Below are 18197 nucleotides of genomic sequence, written 5' to 3'. Positions count from 1 at the left end.
ACATACTGTTGTTAATGACACGTGTCGATGTGTTTTTGGTAATTTAAAACTGATTTTACCGTGGATTGGAACATATTCTCGGCTCTCCTGTTCACCTTTGTTGTGGAGACGACTTCCGACGCGCAAGAGTGACGTTGCTCGTTAAGAGCATGTCACGCAAATAAACGAATCTGATTTGTCGATTGATTTTGTACCTGCTCGAGAGGCCGTTAATGGGATGGTTCCCAGACTATTTCTCTCAGTGTTTGAAAAATACAGGGAGAACAGTCTGGCAGAGCCAGGCAAGAGAACGCCCACATCTCTGAAAATCCAGTCCGCATTTTCCTTAGCTAGATGTCGGTCCAACTTTTTTTTTTCTTTTTCGCAGTCGATATCTGCGCACATCTTACCTTTGTTGTTTTGCGGTCAAAAGTTCCATCCCAGCTCTAAAATAAAGCTGCTGCTGCTAGCTAGTTAGTCTGAAATGCATTGTGAAGTTCCTTGTAGAGTTAAGTGTGCAATCTTGTTACAGCTATCTTTGGGGTGACTTCCTTCCGGAGCATCAGCTGTGTTTCTCACTTTACGCTGATGAGTACAGGATCTGAGCTCTGATTATACTCAGTAATTATTATCAGTGGATAGTCATAACAATACACTAATAATAATCAGTCCACCATTGACTATTGACCTGTAGCAGTCAGAGCAGAGGAGCAAAGAGAGTGACAGGGGAGAGACCGCTACTTAAAAATGAGTAGATTAATGATTAGAAAGTGGAGAAAGCCAAGATTATATATAGCATACATACACCCCCCACAGAGACATACACATAGTGCCCTCCATAATTATTGGCACCCCTGAAAAAGATGTGTTTTTTAGCTTCTAATAATTTTTAAAATTCAAATAATATGGGACCTTAATGGAAAAAAAGAGAAAAATCCAACCTTCAATACAAGTGCATTCATTCAGTGGGGAAAAAAATCCCACATAAAGAAAACAATATTTGACATCAAATAATGTGTGTCACAATTATTAGCACCCCTGGTGTTAATACTTTGTACAACTCCCTTTTGCCAACAAAACAAGGTCTGGGGACTGAGATGGCCATGGGAGGAGCTTGATTTTGTGTCTGGTGAACCATTTCTGTGTAGATTTGGCCATATGTTTAGGGTCATTGTCTTGCTGAAAGACCCAGTGACGACCCATCTTCAGCTTTCGGGCAGAGGGCAACAGATTTTGATTTAAAATGTGCTGGTATTTCAAAGCATTCATGATGCCATGCACTCTAACAAGGTTCCCAGGGCCTTTGGAAGCGAAACAACCCCACAGCATCACTGACCCACCCCCATACTTCACAGTGGGTATGAGGTGCTTTTCAGCATGCGCATCCTTCGTGGCACGCCAGACCCACTTAGAGTGTTTGTTGCCAAAAAGCTCAGTCTTGGTCTCACACAAAAATACACACGGTCCCAGGCTTAAGCTGGGACCGTGTGCTTTGGTCAGATGAGATGTGGGATTTTTTTTCCCCACCGAATGAATGCACTTGTATTGAAGGTTGGATTTTTCTCTGTTTTGCTCATTAAGGTCCCATAGTATTTGAATTTGAAAAAAAAAAATATTAGAAGCTAAAAAACACAGGGGTGCAAATAATTATGGAGGGCACTGTATACACAGTACAGGCCAAGAGTTTGGACACACCTTCTCATTAGTGCATTTTCTTTATTTCCATGACTATTTACATTTTAAATAAGCCCCCCCTGTTCTTAACACTTAGTGACGCCCCTGTATATGTACATATGTATATAAATAATCAATCTTTGTTAGCTGTTTGAGAATTTTTTTGCATGTACACTACATTCACTTACAGTACATCCTGTGTAACTCCTGGGGGCTAAGCCCCCCCACTTCTTAAAACCTACTGACGCCCCTGGATAAAATATCTAAAAATACACAATAAAGAGTATAGTAGTCTACAACACAGGGTGAAAAGGCCAATCTTTTTCATTCAAATAAGTTTATTCTATTAAAGAATAGCAGATCGGTGCATGTCTTGAAAGACAATGTATAGACCCTACCCACGTGACGTCACAACTCCGCTCTCCTGAATGGTACCGCCCAATTGTCCGTCAAAACATAGTGTTAACCTGTTACGGCTACGTACATTCCTCCTATGTACGGCGTGTTTTTCTGCTCCTTAACATTAATAATCAAAATGGTGAAGGCGTGTGTGGCTGTTGGTTGCACTAACAGAGAAGATGGAAGGAGAGACTTGAAGTTTTACCGTATTCCGAGGGATCCAAAGAGGAGAGCGAAATGGACGGCTGCAATTCGACGTGAAAACTGGGCACCAAAAAATCACCACAGACTATGTAGTAGTCATTTTATATCCGGTAAGATGCATTTAAGATATACTTAGAGGGTTTTGGGCTGACAAATAACCACAATTAAGATCATTGCTAGGCTAATCGCCGACAACATACACGTATGTATGTAGTGAGAGTGCTATCGCTAAACCATATAAACATTAAAAGCCTTAACTCCATTGACAAACGACATGAAATACATTAGACTTGACAGTGGATGTTAGCAATAACAAAAGATTTTGAATTGAAAATTTCGTAACTCACCTTTCCAAGTACAAGATAGATTCCTGCCGAATTTTCGTGGACGAGGACCTGTTTTACCCAACCAGCAACGAAGTATTTATAAGCCTCCAAGCTCTTGAAGTTTTTCAAATTTTCGTGAGAATAGGCTGATTTTGTGTGGACAAGATAATTGTAAATATCAGCGTAGCAGATGTCAGGCAGACAGGGCGAAGACAGTGGGTCGAAAAACATCGATTTGGGCATCAAATATGGATCTGGCGACTGTATAGAACGAAGCTTTTCCACATAACGCCTTTTATGCAAACCATCCAGTGAGTTTACGGCATCAGAAAGCACCGGGTCTTCCATGAAATGCATTTTAAATTCCTCGATCAATTGAAACCAATGCTAATACAGAGACAAAATGACGGACAAGTGGGCGGAACCATACAGCGAGCACGTGGTTTTATGACGTCGGTGGATAGGGTCTATAAAGGGTGGCATTTGGTGGTTTTAGAGCCAGCAGACTGAATGAGGGTGCCTTCCTAGGAAAAGTACTCCAATTCTGAAACATTGTAACTTGGTTTTTGAGACTTAATCTGTTTACCAACCATTTAAGGGAGTTGTTACTTGCACAACCATCTCTTCAGTCATCTAAAGTGGGATGCTCATGTCATTGTGCCTCATTGATCATACAGGTCTTGTAGGGTGTATCTTATCACTTAGTACAAATTTATGTAAAGAGAAAAAGACAAATGAAGTGAAAGCTTACTTTATTTACATGTTTGAAATAAAGTAACGGTATCAGAATACATAACACATTGGTTCTCCTGTCACTAATATAACATTAAGAAACTCACTTTTACAAGTAACTTACAAGATTCTTGATTAGTTAAAGCTTCAAGAATCACACTTGTCTCTTAACAAATCAGTACTAGAAAATTACTTCACACACATCAGTGAATGTTTGATTTTAAACAGCCATATGTGTTCTTGCGTGTCTTCTAAAGCTAGCCTTGTCAGAGAAGCTTGTACCACAAACTGAGCAGACAGGTTGTTCACCAGTGTGTGTTTTGATGTGTGCTGTTAAACGTCCCTTTTGAGTGAAACTTTGACCACAAACTGAGCAGGTAAAAGGTTTTTCACCAGTGTGTGTTACAGTGTGACATTTTAAACTTGACCTATCAGAGAAGCTTTTCCCGCAAACTGAGCAGACAAATGGTTTTTCGCCCGTGTGTGTTCTTGTGTGAGTTGTTAAGCTTGACTTTACAGTGAAACTTTTTCCACAAACTGTACATGGAAAAGGTTTTTCTCTAGTGTGTGTTTGAGTGTGAGATTTTAAACTTGACCGATTAGAATAGCTGTTACCACACACTAAACAGGCAAAAGGTTTCTCACCAGTGTGTGTTCTACTGTGTATTGTTAAACGTCCCTTTTGAGTGAAACCTTGACCACAAATTGAACAGACAAATGGTTTCTCTCCAGTGTGGGTTTTAGTGTGTGCTGTTAAAGTTCCCTTTTGAGTGAACGCTTGGCCGCAAATTAAGCAGGCATAAGGTTTCTCACCAGTGTGTATTCTAGTGTGTAGTGTTAAACTTCCTTTTTCAGTGAAACTTTGACCACACACTGAGCAGGAAAAAGGTTTCTCGCCAGTGTGCGTCCTTGAGTGTATTCTCACCTTTGATTTTTCAGAGAAGCTTTTACCGCAAACCGAACAGGCAAAAGGTTTTTCTCCACTGTGTGTTCTTGCGTGCTGTGTTAAATTTGACTTTCCAGAGAAGCTTTTACCACAAATTAAGCAGCTAAAAGGTTTCTCACCTGTGTGCGTTCTCGTGTGTTTAGTTAAAACTGAATTTACAGAGAATGTTTGACCGCAAATTGAGCAGGAAAAAGGTTTCTCTCCAGTGTGGGTTCTTGTGTGAGATTTTAAACTACTCTTCATCGAGAAGGTTTTCCCACAAATTGAACAGACAAAAGGTTTCTCGCCAGTGTGCGTTCTTGTGTGCATTATTAAAGTTGCCCTTTCAGAGAAGCTCTTACCACAAAGTGAGCAGACAAAAGGTTTCTCTCCAGTATGTGTTCTTGTATGTGTTGTTAAACTTGACTTTCCAGAGAAGCTTCTGCCACAAATTGTGCATGCAAACGGTTTCTCTCCAGTGTGTGTCCTTGTGTGTATTCTTAAAGTTCCCGCATCGTAGAATCTTTTCCCACAAACTGAGCAGGAAAAAGGTTTTTCTCCAGTGTGTGTTCTTGTGTGTATTGTTAAACTCAGCTTTACGGAGAATCTTTTCCCACAAATTGAGCAGGCAAAAGGTTTTTCTCCAGTGTGTATTCTCATGTGAACGTTCAAATTTTCTTTTAAAGTAAAAATTTTCCCACACTGAGAACATTTCCAGCATTTGTTATTAGTGTGGGATGTCATGTAACGTTTCAGGTGTTCATAATCTTCCTCTTCTGTGTCAGGAGAATGTGACGCTGTGTCATCACTATCTGATAGTGGAGCTATGAGGCAACCACCTTGTGATTGTCCACAGTGGTCTCCATCACTTTCCATTGTTACATGTTGACTTGAGCTGCTGCTTGAAGGCTCCGCCCCGCTATTCTCTTCACTCATATACTCATCTTCACTCTTCAAAGGGACAAGGGTGATATCATACTCCTCTTCGTTTTTGAAGTTCAGGGGCTCTAGCTCCTCTTTATCTTTCATGTAAGGGGTCTCTGGACTTCCTTTCTCTTTCAACATTGGGTACTCTTCCTCTTCCTTTTTAACGTTAGGGAAATCTGACTCACGTATCGCTGGGTGGAGATTTTCTTCAACAATGTCTGCGGGGCGCAAAAACACAAACATTTGGATTATAGTCAGAAAGCTTTGAGTAAACATTGTAACATATTTTTCAAGGGAAAGGACAAAATCATTCCGATTAATTGACTTATTTGCAAACAAACACCAGTGGAAAAGAAAATGCAGTTTGTTCAATTGCAGTTTTGTGTTCCAAACAGCTCTTCAAACTTTTCTAACACAGAGGTGGTTAAGAGGCTTTCACTTCTGGTCATTTGGATTATTGTAATCAGGGCTGCCTGTCCCTAAATGGAGATAACTCACCGTTTTAGTGCCTTATCTGGTAAAGGAGGGCCTATTTTTGCGCAATTTTGTCTACAGTGGGGAGAACAAGTATTTGATACACTGCAGATTTTGCTGGTTTTCCCACTAGCAAAGCATGTAGAAGTCTGTAATTTGTATCATAAGTTCTCTTCAACTGTGAGGGACGGAATCTAATACAAACAACCAGAAAATCACGTTGTATGATTTTTAAATAATAAATTTGCATTTAATTGCATGAAGTAAGTATTTGATACATCACAAAAATCGAACTTAATATTTGGTACAGAAACCTTTGTTCACTATTACAGATACCAAACGTTTCCTGTAGTCCTGGACAAGGTTTGCACACACTGCAGCAGGGATTTTGGCCCACACCTCCATGCAGATCTTCTCCAGAGCCTTCAGGTTTCGGGGCTGCTGCCGGGCAACACGGACTTTCAGCTCCCTCCATAGATTTTCTATCGGGTTCAGATCTGGAGACTGGCTAGGCCACTCCAGGACCTTAAGATGCTTCTTACGGCGCCACTCTTTAGTTGCCTTGGCTGTGTGCTTTGGGTCGTTGTCATGCTGGAAGACCCAGCCACGACCCATCTTCAGGGCTCTCATTGAAGGAAGGAGGTTGCCAGCCAAGATCTGGCGATACATAGTCCCATCCATCCTCCCGTCAATACGGTGCAGTCGTCCTGTACCCTTAGCAGAGAAGCAGCCCCAAAAAATGATGTTTCCTCCTCCATGTTTCATGGTTGGGATGGTGTTCTTGCGGTTGTACTCATCCTTCTTTTTCCTCCAAACATGACGAGCCGAGTTTAGACCAAAAAGTTCAATTTTGGTCTCATCCGACCACATGACCTTCTCCCATTGCTCCTCCAGGCATGAAAATCTCTCACCTTTCGGCGGAATTCGCCGTTTTGAAGTAAAAAAGGATGACCTACGTGAATCGTGTAGATCCGAGGAGAAAAATTTTAAGGGGGGGGGGGGGGGGGGGTCGTTTGTAGGCATGTGCCAGTTACCTTCACGGATTACCATGCTATGAAAACGTCGCGGTTACAAAACCACTAAAATTTTCCATCATACAGTAGTACGTATTCGTTATTTTTCATGTGTCGAAAATGCAGCCAGAATTGGCTTGGCGCGGCAGCGCTTACCCCTTCCCCTGTTTAATGCTGCGTGTGTCAGTGACGCTATTCCAGCAAACCCCAAAACAAGCACTCCAAACGCAAGGCGTAAATTCTTCAATTTATTGATCTCTCAAATCGTGGTAACTGAAATATACCAAATAAATAAATTTAAAACGTTGTACACTCGTATTTTTCCACATGTGAGTAGCTTCAACAGTTTAGCTTCATGAAAAAGTTCGTCAAAAACAAAACACACATTTTCCTTTCAAATTCAATACACAAAGTTACTAAAAACTTACAAAGACGAATGATAGGCAAGGCTTAGCTAGGACAGCAACTTCATTGAGGTTAATCACAGCCGCTGAGAGAGAAACAAGTTTGTATGCGGGGAGGGAAAAAAAAAAAAAGAGCGTCAAAGATCGCTAATTGCGACAGATGATCTTGTAAACACAAATTCACATTCGCTGGAGGAGGTAAAGTATCACTCCCAATTGTTTTTAGATGAATGCATTTGCCAGCATATTGAATTTAGTGAGTAATGGTTTTCGTTTTCATATTTTGTGGTATGACAAAGTTACTGCCGTTCGTTGCAGCTTGCGTTGAACACTGCCGGAGCGTCCGGTGAAAAAATAGCTCCCATTAAGGTAGCGTCAAGCTTGTTTATTTAACGGTAATATAAAAGCAGTGTTGTCAATAACGCGGTATCGTAATGCGTAACTAATCTGATTACTTTCTTTCAGTAAAGAACAATCTAACGCGTTCATTTTTCTAAATCAGTAATCTGAGTAAAATTACTTTCCTTGATGCCTGTGCGTTACTATTACAACATAATGTGTGTAGAATGAAGAATACTGTAGTCATGGGAGTGACATCACATGTCACATTTTTTAATCGGGGACGGAACAAAAAGGGTCACGTGTATTACCATGATGCGTGAGCGCTGGGAGTTTGCGGCCAAAACAACATAGCCTTGCTACCTCGCCAGGATGCAATGAAATAGGCAGGAGATATACTACAAACGGCTGCATTTGCACACTGGAAACACAGCCATTACTTCACATTTTTGTCCAGTAAAGATAACAAAAATATCTCCGTGCGCTGCGAACTTTGCGCTGGCTCAAAAAGACTGTCGACCGCTATAAGCATCCAATTCAAGCACCACTTGGAATTACAGCACAACAGGTAACACGACAGCCAGGACTTTTTGATACTGCTCGTGCTCAATCCTCGGTTCAAGCTCAGTTGTTGTTAAGGGTTTTGAAAGCTTAGGTTTAAAGAAATTCTAAATATCCATCTTGCCTCCTCAGCTGTAGTTTTGGCTAAGCAATGCAAACGGCTGCCTCTAAGGTTCTATAGTCACATGATCTGTTCGAAAAATAATTTGGACCCATTATGAAATACTTTGAAGGATTCCTGTTCATTTTATTCATTTTTGTTGTTTGTTTTATTGCTCTAAAACTTTTATAGACAACATTTTAATGGCCATATTCAATGGTCTTTATTTTAAAGGGGAAGTTCAGAATTTTTTACATTAGGCTTCATCTTTGAGTTAGCCGGGGTTTAATTAGTCGTTGGAAATGATTTGAACAAATTCTGTGCAGTTAGACAGTTATTTGTTAGTTTCAGGGCTCCGGAGTGGCTAAGCTAGCGCGAGTCAATGGTGGTTGAAATCAACTCCTTCAACTAATCAAACCCCCGTTAACTCGAATGTTAAGCCTTATGTGAAAAATTAAAATGGTCAAATTTGGCAGAACGCCGGAACATATTTACTCCACACCTTTTTAACCCCTGACCCATTTTCATGCCTGTCCTCTGGATCATCCAGATGGTCAGTGGCAAACTTCAGACGTGTCTGGACATGCACTGGCTTCAGCAGCGGGACCTTGAGTACGCTGTAGGATTTTATTCCATGACGGCGTAATGTGTTTCCGATGGTTTTCTTCGAGACTGTAGTTCCAGCTCTCTTCAGGTCATTGACCAGGTCCTGCCGTGTAGTTCTGGGCTGATCACTCACCTTCCTCATTATCAGTGATGCCCCACGAGGTGTAATCTTGCATGGAGCCCCAGAACGAGGCAGATTGACCGTCAACTTGAACTTCTTCTATTTTCTAATAATCGCTCCAACAGTTGTTACCTTCTCACCAAGCTGCTTGCTTATTTTCCTGTAGCCCATCCCAGCCTTGTGCAGGTCTATTATTTTATCCCTGATGTCCTTACACAGGTCTTTGGTCTGGGCCATTGTGGAGAGGTTGGAGTTTGTTTGTTTGAGCATGTGAACAGGTGTCTTATACAGGTAACAAGTTCAAACAGGTGCAGTTACTTCCGGTAATGAGTGGAGAACAGGAGGGGTTCTTAAAAAAGAACTAAGAGCCAAAATATTTACTAGTTGGTAATGTATCAAATACTTATTTCATGCAGTTAAATACAAATTTATTATTTTAAAATTATACAATGTGATTTTCTGGATTTTTGTATTAGATTCCGTCCCTCACAGTTGAAGCGAACTTATGATACAAATTACAGACCTCTACATGGCTTGCAAGTGAGAAAACAAGCAAAATCGGTAGTGTCTCCCCACTGTATAATAATAGTACCGGTAGTTTTTTCGTTATGAGGATTATCCAACTATTAATATATAGTTGTTTTTTTTTCTAATTCATTCTAGTAGTTGCATTTTAATTGTTTTAATGAATGAATAATCTTATTTACATTTATTATCTGTATGATGGACTTATTTTGTAGCTTTCTTCAATGCATATAAATGACATACAGAAAGTCACTAAGCAAGATTGAGGGGCAGCCACATCTGACATAGACAGCACTCAGCACATCAATGGAGTGATCACATTTGATTATTAATTTCTGTTTGAAGAATTTAACACTTATTGATTTTATTTAGGTTTTGTATTCATTCATAAACATTGACTGGTAAAGGGCGACTCCGGTGAAAATTGTACCTTCCATTTTCCTAGGCCAAACTTTCTCTCTGTAATGACTTGAATCATACTAGCATGATTTATCCCTATCTGTTCAGTATTTTTGACACAATTGGACATTTAAAGTGTGCCTCCCTCACTGAGCTATCCGCTTCCGGACCAAAGCATAACTTCACACGAGGTGTTCAAACTGTCACAAAGTCATACTTTCATATTATTCAATTTACGAGTCATGAGTGATTGGGGTATAATATTGGTATACCCGTGCGTATTTTACGGCTGTAGTAAAGACGTCGGAGCCTAGTGTTAGAACATTGCACAAATTTGCAAAGCTTACCGTGGCGAGGATTGGCTGAAGCGTTATGTCAAGAGGACGCAAGCTCAATGGAGAGGACCGACAAAATGGCTAAAGCCTTACAATACCTCTCCCTATGTTTAAAAGTATCATTGGAAGCACTGTGGGGAAGCAAGGTAGCAATGGATCTTTTTCTTAACACCTTATGTTATTTCCCAACGCAGAGAAGATATATCAATTGGTAGCACTACGCACAGTCATGGTTCCACTTCCCATCATGCATTTGGGCATGGCTAGAGTATCACTTACTGAAAGCTCAACAAATACACTAGATGGCAATATTTAGTCACAATATACAAAGTCACAAGTCTTTCTATCTGAGGATCCCTCTCACAGAAAGAATGTTAATAATGTAAATGCCATCTTGAGGATTTATTGTCATAATAAACAGATACAGTACTTATGTACTATATGTATATATTCGTCCGAGTTTTATTCATTTTTTTTCTTAATGCATTGCCAAAATGTATATGATCGGGAAAAATTATCGGGAATGATTGGAATTGAATCGGGAGCAAAAAAAAAGCAATCGGATCGGGAAATATCGGGATCGGCAGATACTCAAACTAAAACGATCGGGATCGGATCGGGAGCAAAAAAACATGATCGGAACAACCCTACTTGATTCCATTGACAGTAAATGCAGGAAGCGTTTTAAGCATGAGAGGTAGTGACATGACTGGAAGGACTGCCAAACCTGTTTTCTCTCGAGGCTGCTTGCAAATAGCGTCCAGAGTTTGACGAACGTCTTCCTCAATGTCCTGTTTTGTTCCACAAAGGACTTCTTCCGCGTAGTCCATTGTCGGACTAGCACAGATTTTCACAATTCCAGCACTTTCACTCGATTTGTGCTTGGCCAACAAACGGGCCCCTTTGTGAGCGGTGAACTAACTAGCCGAAGAGCTTCAAGACAAGGCGACAGGTCTAAGACTTAATAAATGATGATTTAGTCCAGTGAAACAGCTTACTGTGTCAAGGCTTTAACGCGTTCAGAACCACCAAATGGAGAAGAATTATCCGTATGGGTGTGAGGGTAATGCCGAATGCTCCAGGTCTGTGTGGGACTTCCTGAATACCACTGCTTGGAAATAGCGGAAGTTGTACTACCGTCAAGAGACGGTGTTATGGATACGTCGATTCATTATTTGGCATGAGGTTCATCCAACAAACGTCTTCTTTTGCTCTGAACACAATTATTTGGATTCCCTGCATTAGTTTGAACAACGATTTCTCTTTTTATTAGCGACATACACCGTACGTGGCTGTGCATTGGGCTCGTCCATGTCACGTGACAAGCACATTTGAGCCGTGACGTCAAACTTCCATAAAAAACCGAAAACCTTTATTGCTTGTGCTCCACCTGTGAACAGAACGTTTGATCTAAATGACAGCTGTGCAAAATAGTTATACAAAACACGAAAAAAAAAACAACACTGCAGTATAGAGTGTTAACTGAGGCATAATTCAAGAGTATAAAAATAACAAAAACTCTGGAGCACACATTTATGTGTCCTTTATAACAGCCAGGGTATGACAACACCTGGGGAAATGCTAATATTCCATAATTTATCCATAAACGCATGCCTTTTGGATTCATATAATGCCACTTCGTGTAATTACACACATCGCAACACCAAGAAAATGATAGAAATTTGGATCGATTGTCAAGCTAAAAGGACCCGCCCACGAGATCCCGGAAATGTAGCATATTGTGTGCGTGACGTCACTACAAGGAAACAACAGGTGTAGGTGCACTATCCTATTCCCCTCACTATCCACTCGCGGGGGCCAGCGCTTGTCAGTGACGTTCCTTATTCTTGCTATATGTTTATACAACTTTAACATTTGTTAATAATACGCTCTGCGTGGAGTATCATCCATCGCTTTTCCTTTTTAAATGGGCACTTTTAAGCGAACGCAAGAAGTAACAACGGGAACATTTTTAAACAGGCATTTCACGGGACAGCATTTCCTCGGCCAATTATATATCTTATATAGCGAGAGCGAGTGGATAGTGAGGGGAAGAGGATAGTGAACCTACACCGGCTCAGTGCATCGTACTGAATGGCGGCGATGATAGCGGACAATTTTGTTTCTAGTTGCAGCGACGAATCCGACGTAACGAACATTCTTCTAATGGTGACGAGGAGAGTTATGAACCTTTCTTTGGTGTTTTGGGTTATCAATTTGAGCCCAAACGAAAGCCAATGCAGCCTAATAAAAGGATCATTGAAAGGAGCAATCACACTGATGAAACACCGGCAACATCGTGTGGGAAACACCGAATGGTTTGTTTTGCATTTCTTTTTGTGAAGCTGATACACCGTGACCGCAAAATAATGTAATGGATAAAATAATTATCTTTTATTGTGCTATCATAGGTTTTCGCTCTGCCAACAGACACAAATATGAAAGGGATTCGAGGATTTGTTCTATATATTTTATGAGCGATAATTTATACATGTGTCCAGTCCTATATCCAAAGCGTGATATTTTTTTATTATAAAAGAGTACTCACTCTGGTCATTTCGAGCTTGGCTGCTCCGCTCCTTTGGTTAGCCTGGCATGGTCTCATCAGAGCCAATCGTCCTCTTTCTTGATATCTCGGGACATTTAGGTGGCTGCGCGTGTTTGGTGGCTGCTTTCATCAGCAATTTCTTAGCAAAACCTGATTTCATTTGTCCATAGCTTTCAGGTGTAAAATGCGCACAACACAAAACCGTGCCGGAGGCTGGGTCTTCAAAATTAGCCCTCTTATTACGGACGAACTTTACTCATTGTCTGCGTAGTCCAGCTCTTTTTCTCGCGTTCGGGAACTCATGGGTAGTACATTGCGACAAATGGCTATTTGTAGACCACATAGCATGACAGGTTTGAACCATTTTAGCGATTTTTTGATAAAACACGAACGCAACTCTCTCGTCGATAAACAACGATTGCACCTGCCTCGACCTTTCGTTTCCTTGTAATGACGTCTCCGCCCCATTCGGCTGTTTCCGGAATACTTTCGGAAATGTTCGTAATTTTCGATAATTGCTCATGAATGCGATTTTTTTTTTTTGTTAACTTTATTAATATTTGTTATCTTGCCACATAACGGTTCTATTGATATCTCACAGCCCCTTAGTGTTTTAATACCCTTTATAACTTCCATTCATAGAAGAAGTCGGACATCCGGGAATTAATGACGTCACCAGCCACAACAAAGCGTCGCCATATTGAAAACGGTGCAAAAGACGAGTCACACGCAGTTGCTCTGTCGTGCATTGTAATACAAACCCGTTGAACTTTCGTCTTATTTGCGGTCTTTTTTTCGTCGGAATGGCTAAAAGTTGCTGTGTTGCGGGTTGTCACACAAGGAAGAGTTCGGAGCCGCATTTGAAGTTCTTCATTCTTCCTCGTGAGAAGAAAAGAAACAAATGGCTGAAAGCAATTAATCGAGGAACAGTCAAAGAAGACGGTTCCGTGGACTATTCTCGCCGGTGGGAAGCTAAATCTAAGCACATTTACGTTTACGGCCGACATTTTATTACTGGTGAGTAAATTTGAATCATTTCCCCCCCCCCCAATTAGCTGCTAGGATTCAATAGACTAGGTAGTGGTTATTATTACTGTAACCAGCAACTCGCAAAGCGTTATTTTTCTTTTGCCGTGAACTGCTCAGATTAGTCAATCGGTATATTATTGGCCTGATGGGAATTGGTTATTTTGCCATGACGTGTTCACGGCTAAATAATGCTTGGAGGCGAATTACCGGTTACGGCAGAAATAATCACTCCGTATATACTACCGGTTTTCTTAGTTCCACACAGTACATATTCCACGTAATTGATAAAGGTCAACTTACTGGGTGACTTTATGAGGTAGTTGTAGATGTTTCCGAACTCCACTGCAGGCCATTCCTTTGGATTGTTCATCCAGCTATCAGCTGCGACTTTGTATGTGCAGATTTGTACGCCAATACACGGTCATTTTAAATTGTATCGCCTCCTCGCGTCTGTCGGCAGTGACTCGTGATAATAGTAAGCCAGGTTTAAGACGTTTTTATGAAAAATGACGCAAAACACACCTGAAATATAGGAATTTCAGACGTTTGTCTATGGAATGTTTAGCTGTGCGTGTCCCCTTCGCGAAATCGCGACACGTTGCTAAGCGAGGTGATGTCATCATGACATCACGCCGATTTCCTCCATAGGTGGGGTTTGACTTTTGGGGCAGGCGGGCACAACATTTTGATGACCCCGAAATGCAGTTTCAGCAATAAAATTAACTTAAGAGAATATTTATAATAATAAGTTGACAATGAGCGTTTTTTGTTTCCCATCATTCTTGAGGGGAATTCTAAATCAGGCTGCTTAGGCAATACTTTTCGCCAAGATCGTCATCCATTGAATATGGTACGCCCGCCGGTGTCGTGCCAATGTAGTTACCCCAGTCAAAAATTGTATCCCCTGGGCAGAGGCATATGGAGGTAGATTTGTGTCTTTACTATTCAATCCCCCCAAAAAGTTGCTTGAGTAAAAAAATTAAAAAGTTGCTTCAATCAAAAAATCTATTTTTATAAAAAAAAATTTTAAAAAAGCCGCTTCAATCAAAAAAAAAAAAATGTGTTTGAATGCAAAAATAAATTTGAAACTTGAAATTTGAAATAAAAAGGCATGTGAAAGCTATTTTTTTTTATTTTTTTATTTATTTTTTAATTGAAGCAACTTTTTTGATTTAAGTAATGTTTATTTGTGTCTGGGCCACATTTTGGCTAGGACGTTTGTGTCTATTATTCAATCAAAAAATAAAATTCTTCAAAAAATATATATTTTCAAAACGAAAAATCACTCCAATCAAAAAAAAGAAAAATTTCAATCATGGACAACGTTTTTGAATGCGAAAAAATATTTGAGATTGAAAAATTTGCATTTGAACACAAAAATATTTTCAATCACAGAAAAAGATCATTTGTAAAATAAAATTGCCTTCCCTATTTTTTTTTTAATTAAAAAAAATATATATCCAAATTAAATGACTGTCTAAGGTGCTAGTCACATGAGCTGTTCGAAAAAATAATTTTAACCCATTATAAAAATACTGGACTGTCTCAGGAAATTAGAATACACAATATTCAAATTTTTTGAGACAGTCCTGTGTATATATACAGGACTGTCTCAGGAAATTAGAATACACAATATTCTAATTTCCTGAGACAGTCAGGAAATTAGAATATTGTGTATTCTAATTTCCTGAGACAGTCAGGAAATTAGAATATTGTGTATTCTAATTTCCTGAGACAGTCCTGTATATATACACAGGACTGTCTCAAAAAAATAGAATATTGTGTATTCTAATTTCCTGAGACAGTCCAGTATATTATTTTGTTTATTTCATTCATTTTTGTAGCAGTTTTATTGCTTTATAACTTTTATATATATAGAAAAGTCAATTTCATGCAAAGACACTTTTCGGCCACCAGGGGGGGGCCTGGCTCCCCCTTCAAATCCGCTTATGCTTCCAATGCATCTATCCGACACACCTTCAGGTTTAATTTGAATATTTCGATATTTTAGAGGAAATCTTAAAAACGAAAACTCTTTTAGAGGTGGGATCGAGAAAAGAATTGCTTTACCGTGTCAGCGCACCTACTCACTAAGCATCTGACACTTCATCGTGCTGTAACAAGGCCTGTCATAACAAATTTTAGTAGGCGATATATGGTCTCATAAATTATTGCCGATGAGATATTATTGTCAATTTATTTTTTCACCAATTTAATGTAGTGACAATACATCCTGATAAATCACCCATTCAAATGCTATATTGTTTTTTTGAACAATTAAAACTATTTTTTTTTTTTTTTATAAAACTAAGGTAATTTGAAAGCTGTTTAAGAGCAAAATAGGTGACAAACAAAACGCCATTTTTGTTCTCTGCCGATTAGAGCCCATCAAAAGTGCTAATTTGATCCAAAATGACCGTCATCTCATCCTGCAAAGTGCACATGTCAGCAAATTTGAAGCCAAATTATTCATTGCCAATCAGATATTTTATATTGGGTGTCATTTTAAAGCTATTCTTAGTGTAGAATCTGAAGTATGTGGGCTTAATTGCAGAAATCTTCATATAGTTGTTGAAGACGACATGCCTTTATTTTGCAATGTTCACCGGAAGTACAACTCCTAGCAAAAAGTATGGAATCACCAGGCTCTGATGAGTTCAAAAGTGCAACTCTTTAGCAATCAGAAACACTGAAAGAAATGAATAAAAAAAACATTGTGGTGGTCAGTAAATGTTACTTTTATAGAGTAGGTGTAGGGAAATATAGTATATGGAATCACTCCATTCTGAGGAAAAAAAATACGGAATCATGAGAAACAAACAAAGAAATAACAATCAAGACACATCTCTAGTATTTAGTAGTAACACCTCTGGCTTTTATAACAGCTTGCAGTCTCTGCGGCATGGACTTGATGAGTATTCTTCATCAATTTGTTGCGAACTCTCTTTGATTGCACTTGCCAGCTCATCCTTGCAGGTGAGAGCCTTGCTGTGGACCATTTTTTTCAATTTCTACCACAAGTTTTCAATAGGGTTGAGATCCAATGCAAGATCCTTGACTTAACACCTTGTCCAATGCGGATTTTTGACTTTTGACAAGGTGATGATGCTGGAACTTTTGTTTGGTGCTGTTCCAGTGAGATTTACAAAGATAAAGAAGAAAACAAAGAAGACACCAAAATTCCCTCAGTCCTTGATGATATGGGGCTACATGTCAGGCAAAGGCACCGGGGATATGGCTGCTGTTAAACCTTCAATAAATGCACAAGTTTACATTGAAATATTAGACAGCTATCTTATCCCTTCAATTGAAAATATGTCATTTTCCAAGATGACATAGCATCATTCCACAGAGCTAAAACTGTTAAAGCATTCCTTGAAGAAAGACTCATCCAGCCAATGTCATGGCCCGCAAATAGCCCAGATCTCAAACCTATTGAAAACCTATGGTGGAAATTGAAAAAGATGGTCCACAGCAAAGCTCCGACCTGCAAGGATATCTGGCAACTGCAATCAAAGAGAGTTGGCACCAAATTGATGAAGAATACTCATCAAGTCCATGCCTCAGAGACTGCAAGCTGTCATAAAAAGCCTGAGGTGGTGCTACCAAATACTAAAGATGTGTTTTGTTATTTGTTTCTCATGATTCCATATATTTCCTTGCACTTGCTCTATAAAAGTAACATTTACTGACCACCACAATGTTTTTCATTCATTTCTTTTAGTGTTTCTGAATGCTAGAGTTGCACTTCTGAACTAATTATTTTTTCAAGCTTTTTATCTGAGTTTGCTCTACATGATAAAAATGTTTGAGTGAGTGCTCGTCCGAGACTGGTGATTCCATACATTTTGCTAGAGGTTGTGTGTTCGATAAAGCCACTAACCGTAAGATTTACACTCAGGTAAGAAAAAAAATCATGCTTGTGGTTTCAGTAATAGAATTATTATTATTATTTTTTGCATCGTTTGCAAATTCAGTAAACCAGCGAGTTTGAATGTTTGAAGTTTTACCTCTTAACTGCAAGTTTGCATTTTAGAGAAGACTGCCAATGTTTTATAGCAGGCCAAAGTAGTGAGTACGTTGTCTTTTTTACATTAGCCTCAATGTAGCATTGCTAATATTTTCCAATGTTTAAAATAGATGTGTTTCATTATTTGTATGTCTGAACTTTATTTCTATGGTGTATTGATCACCAATAAACATCTGTGAAAGGAACTGCATTCTCATGTGCAGCCAACACGCACGTGTGCTGAGTGCACGCAGCACACGGAAACACAAACACAAATGTATGCATGCACACGGCGATAAATTGCAGCCGGGAAAATTATCGACCTCATTTTTATGTATCGTGCGATAAATTGACTTATTGCATGTTTCGACAGGCTTAGCAGTAACAATTGTTTTTCCTGCTGCAAAAGCAAATAGGAATACATATACAGTAAGTTAGGGTTTTACATGGAGCGTTTATAGGACCAGTCCTCAAAAAGGAAGATGACAGTCATACCCACCTGAAAGTATGTAAACCTCAGTCTGCAAGTGCTATAGCACAAAGCAAATCAGGCCTTGGATTACACCAA

The 18197-nt window shown here is 39.5% G+C and overlaps 1 protein-coding gene across 2 annotated transcripts; it reads right to left on the bottom strand.

Annotated features, from left to right (window-relative positions):
- Nucleotides 1-3354: 3354 nt before the first annotated feature.
- Nucleotides 3355-11347, bottom strand: LOC130929746 (gastrula zinc finger protein XlCGF26.1-like). Of its 2 annotated transcripts, none has more exons than XM_057857186.1 (2): nucleotides 10771-11347; nucleotides 3355-5384 (listed from the first exon to the last, which is right to left on the bottom strand). In XM_057857186.1, the coding sequence occupies exons 1-2, from the start codon at nucleotides 10871-10873 to the stop codon at nucleotides 3535-3537; spliced, it is 1953 nt and encodes a 650-aa protein (XP_057713169.1). In that variant the 5' UTR covers nucleotides 10874-11347; the 3' UTR covers nucleotides 3355-3534. The 2 variants fall into 2 exon arrangements, with proteins under 2 accessions (XP_057713169.1, XP_057713170.1); XM_057857187.1 differs by having other exon boundaries at nucleotides 11042-11347.
- Nucleotides 11348-18197: the final 6850 nt, after the last annotated feature.

This window comes from Corythoichthys intestinalis, chromosome 14 (genome assembly GCF_030265065.1).
Source record: "Corythoichthys intestinalis isolate RoL2023-P3 chromosome 14, ASM3026506v1, whole genome shotgun sequence".
Lineage (NCBI taxonomy): Eukaryota > Metazoa > Chordata > Actinopteri > Syngnathiformes > Syngnathidae > Corythoichthys > Corythoichthys intestinalis.
Note: the sequence above shows the minus strand (reverse complement) of the source record. Positions and strands in the feature narration are given on the sequence as shown.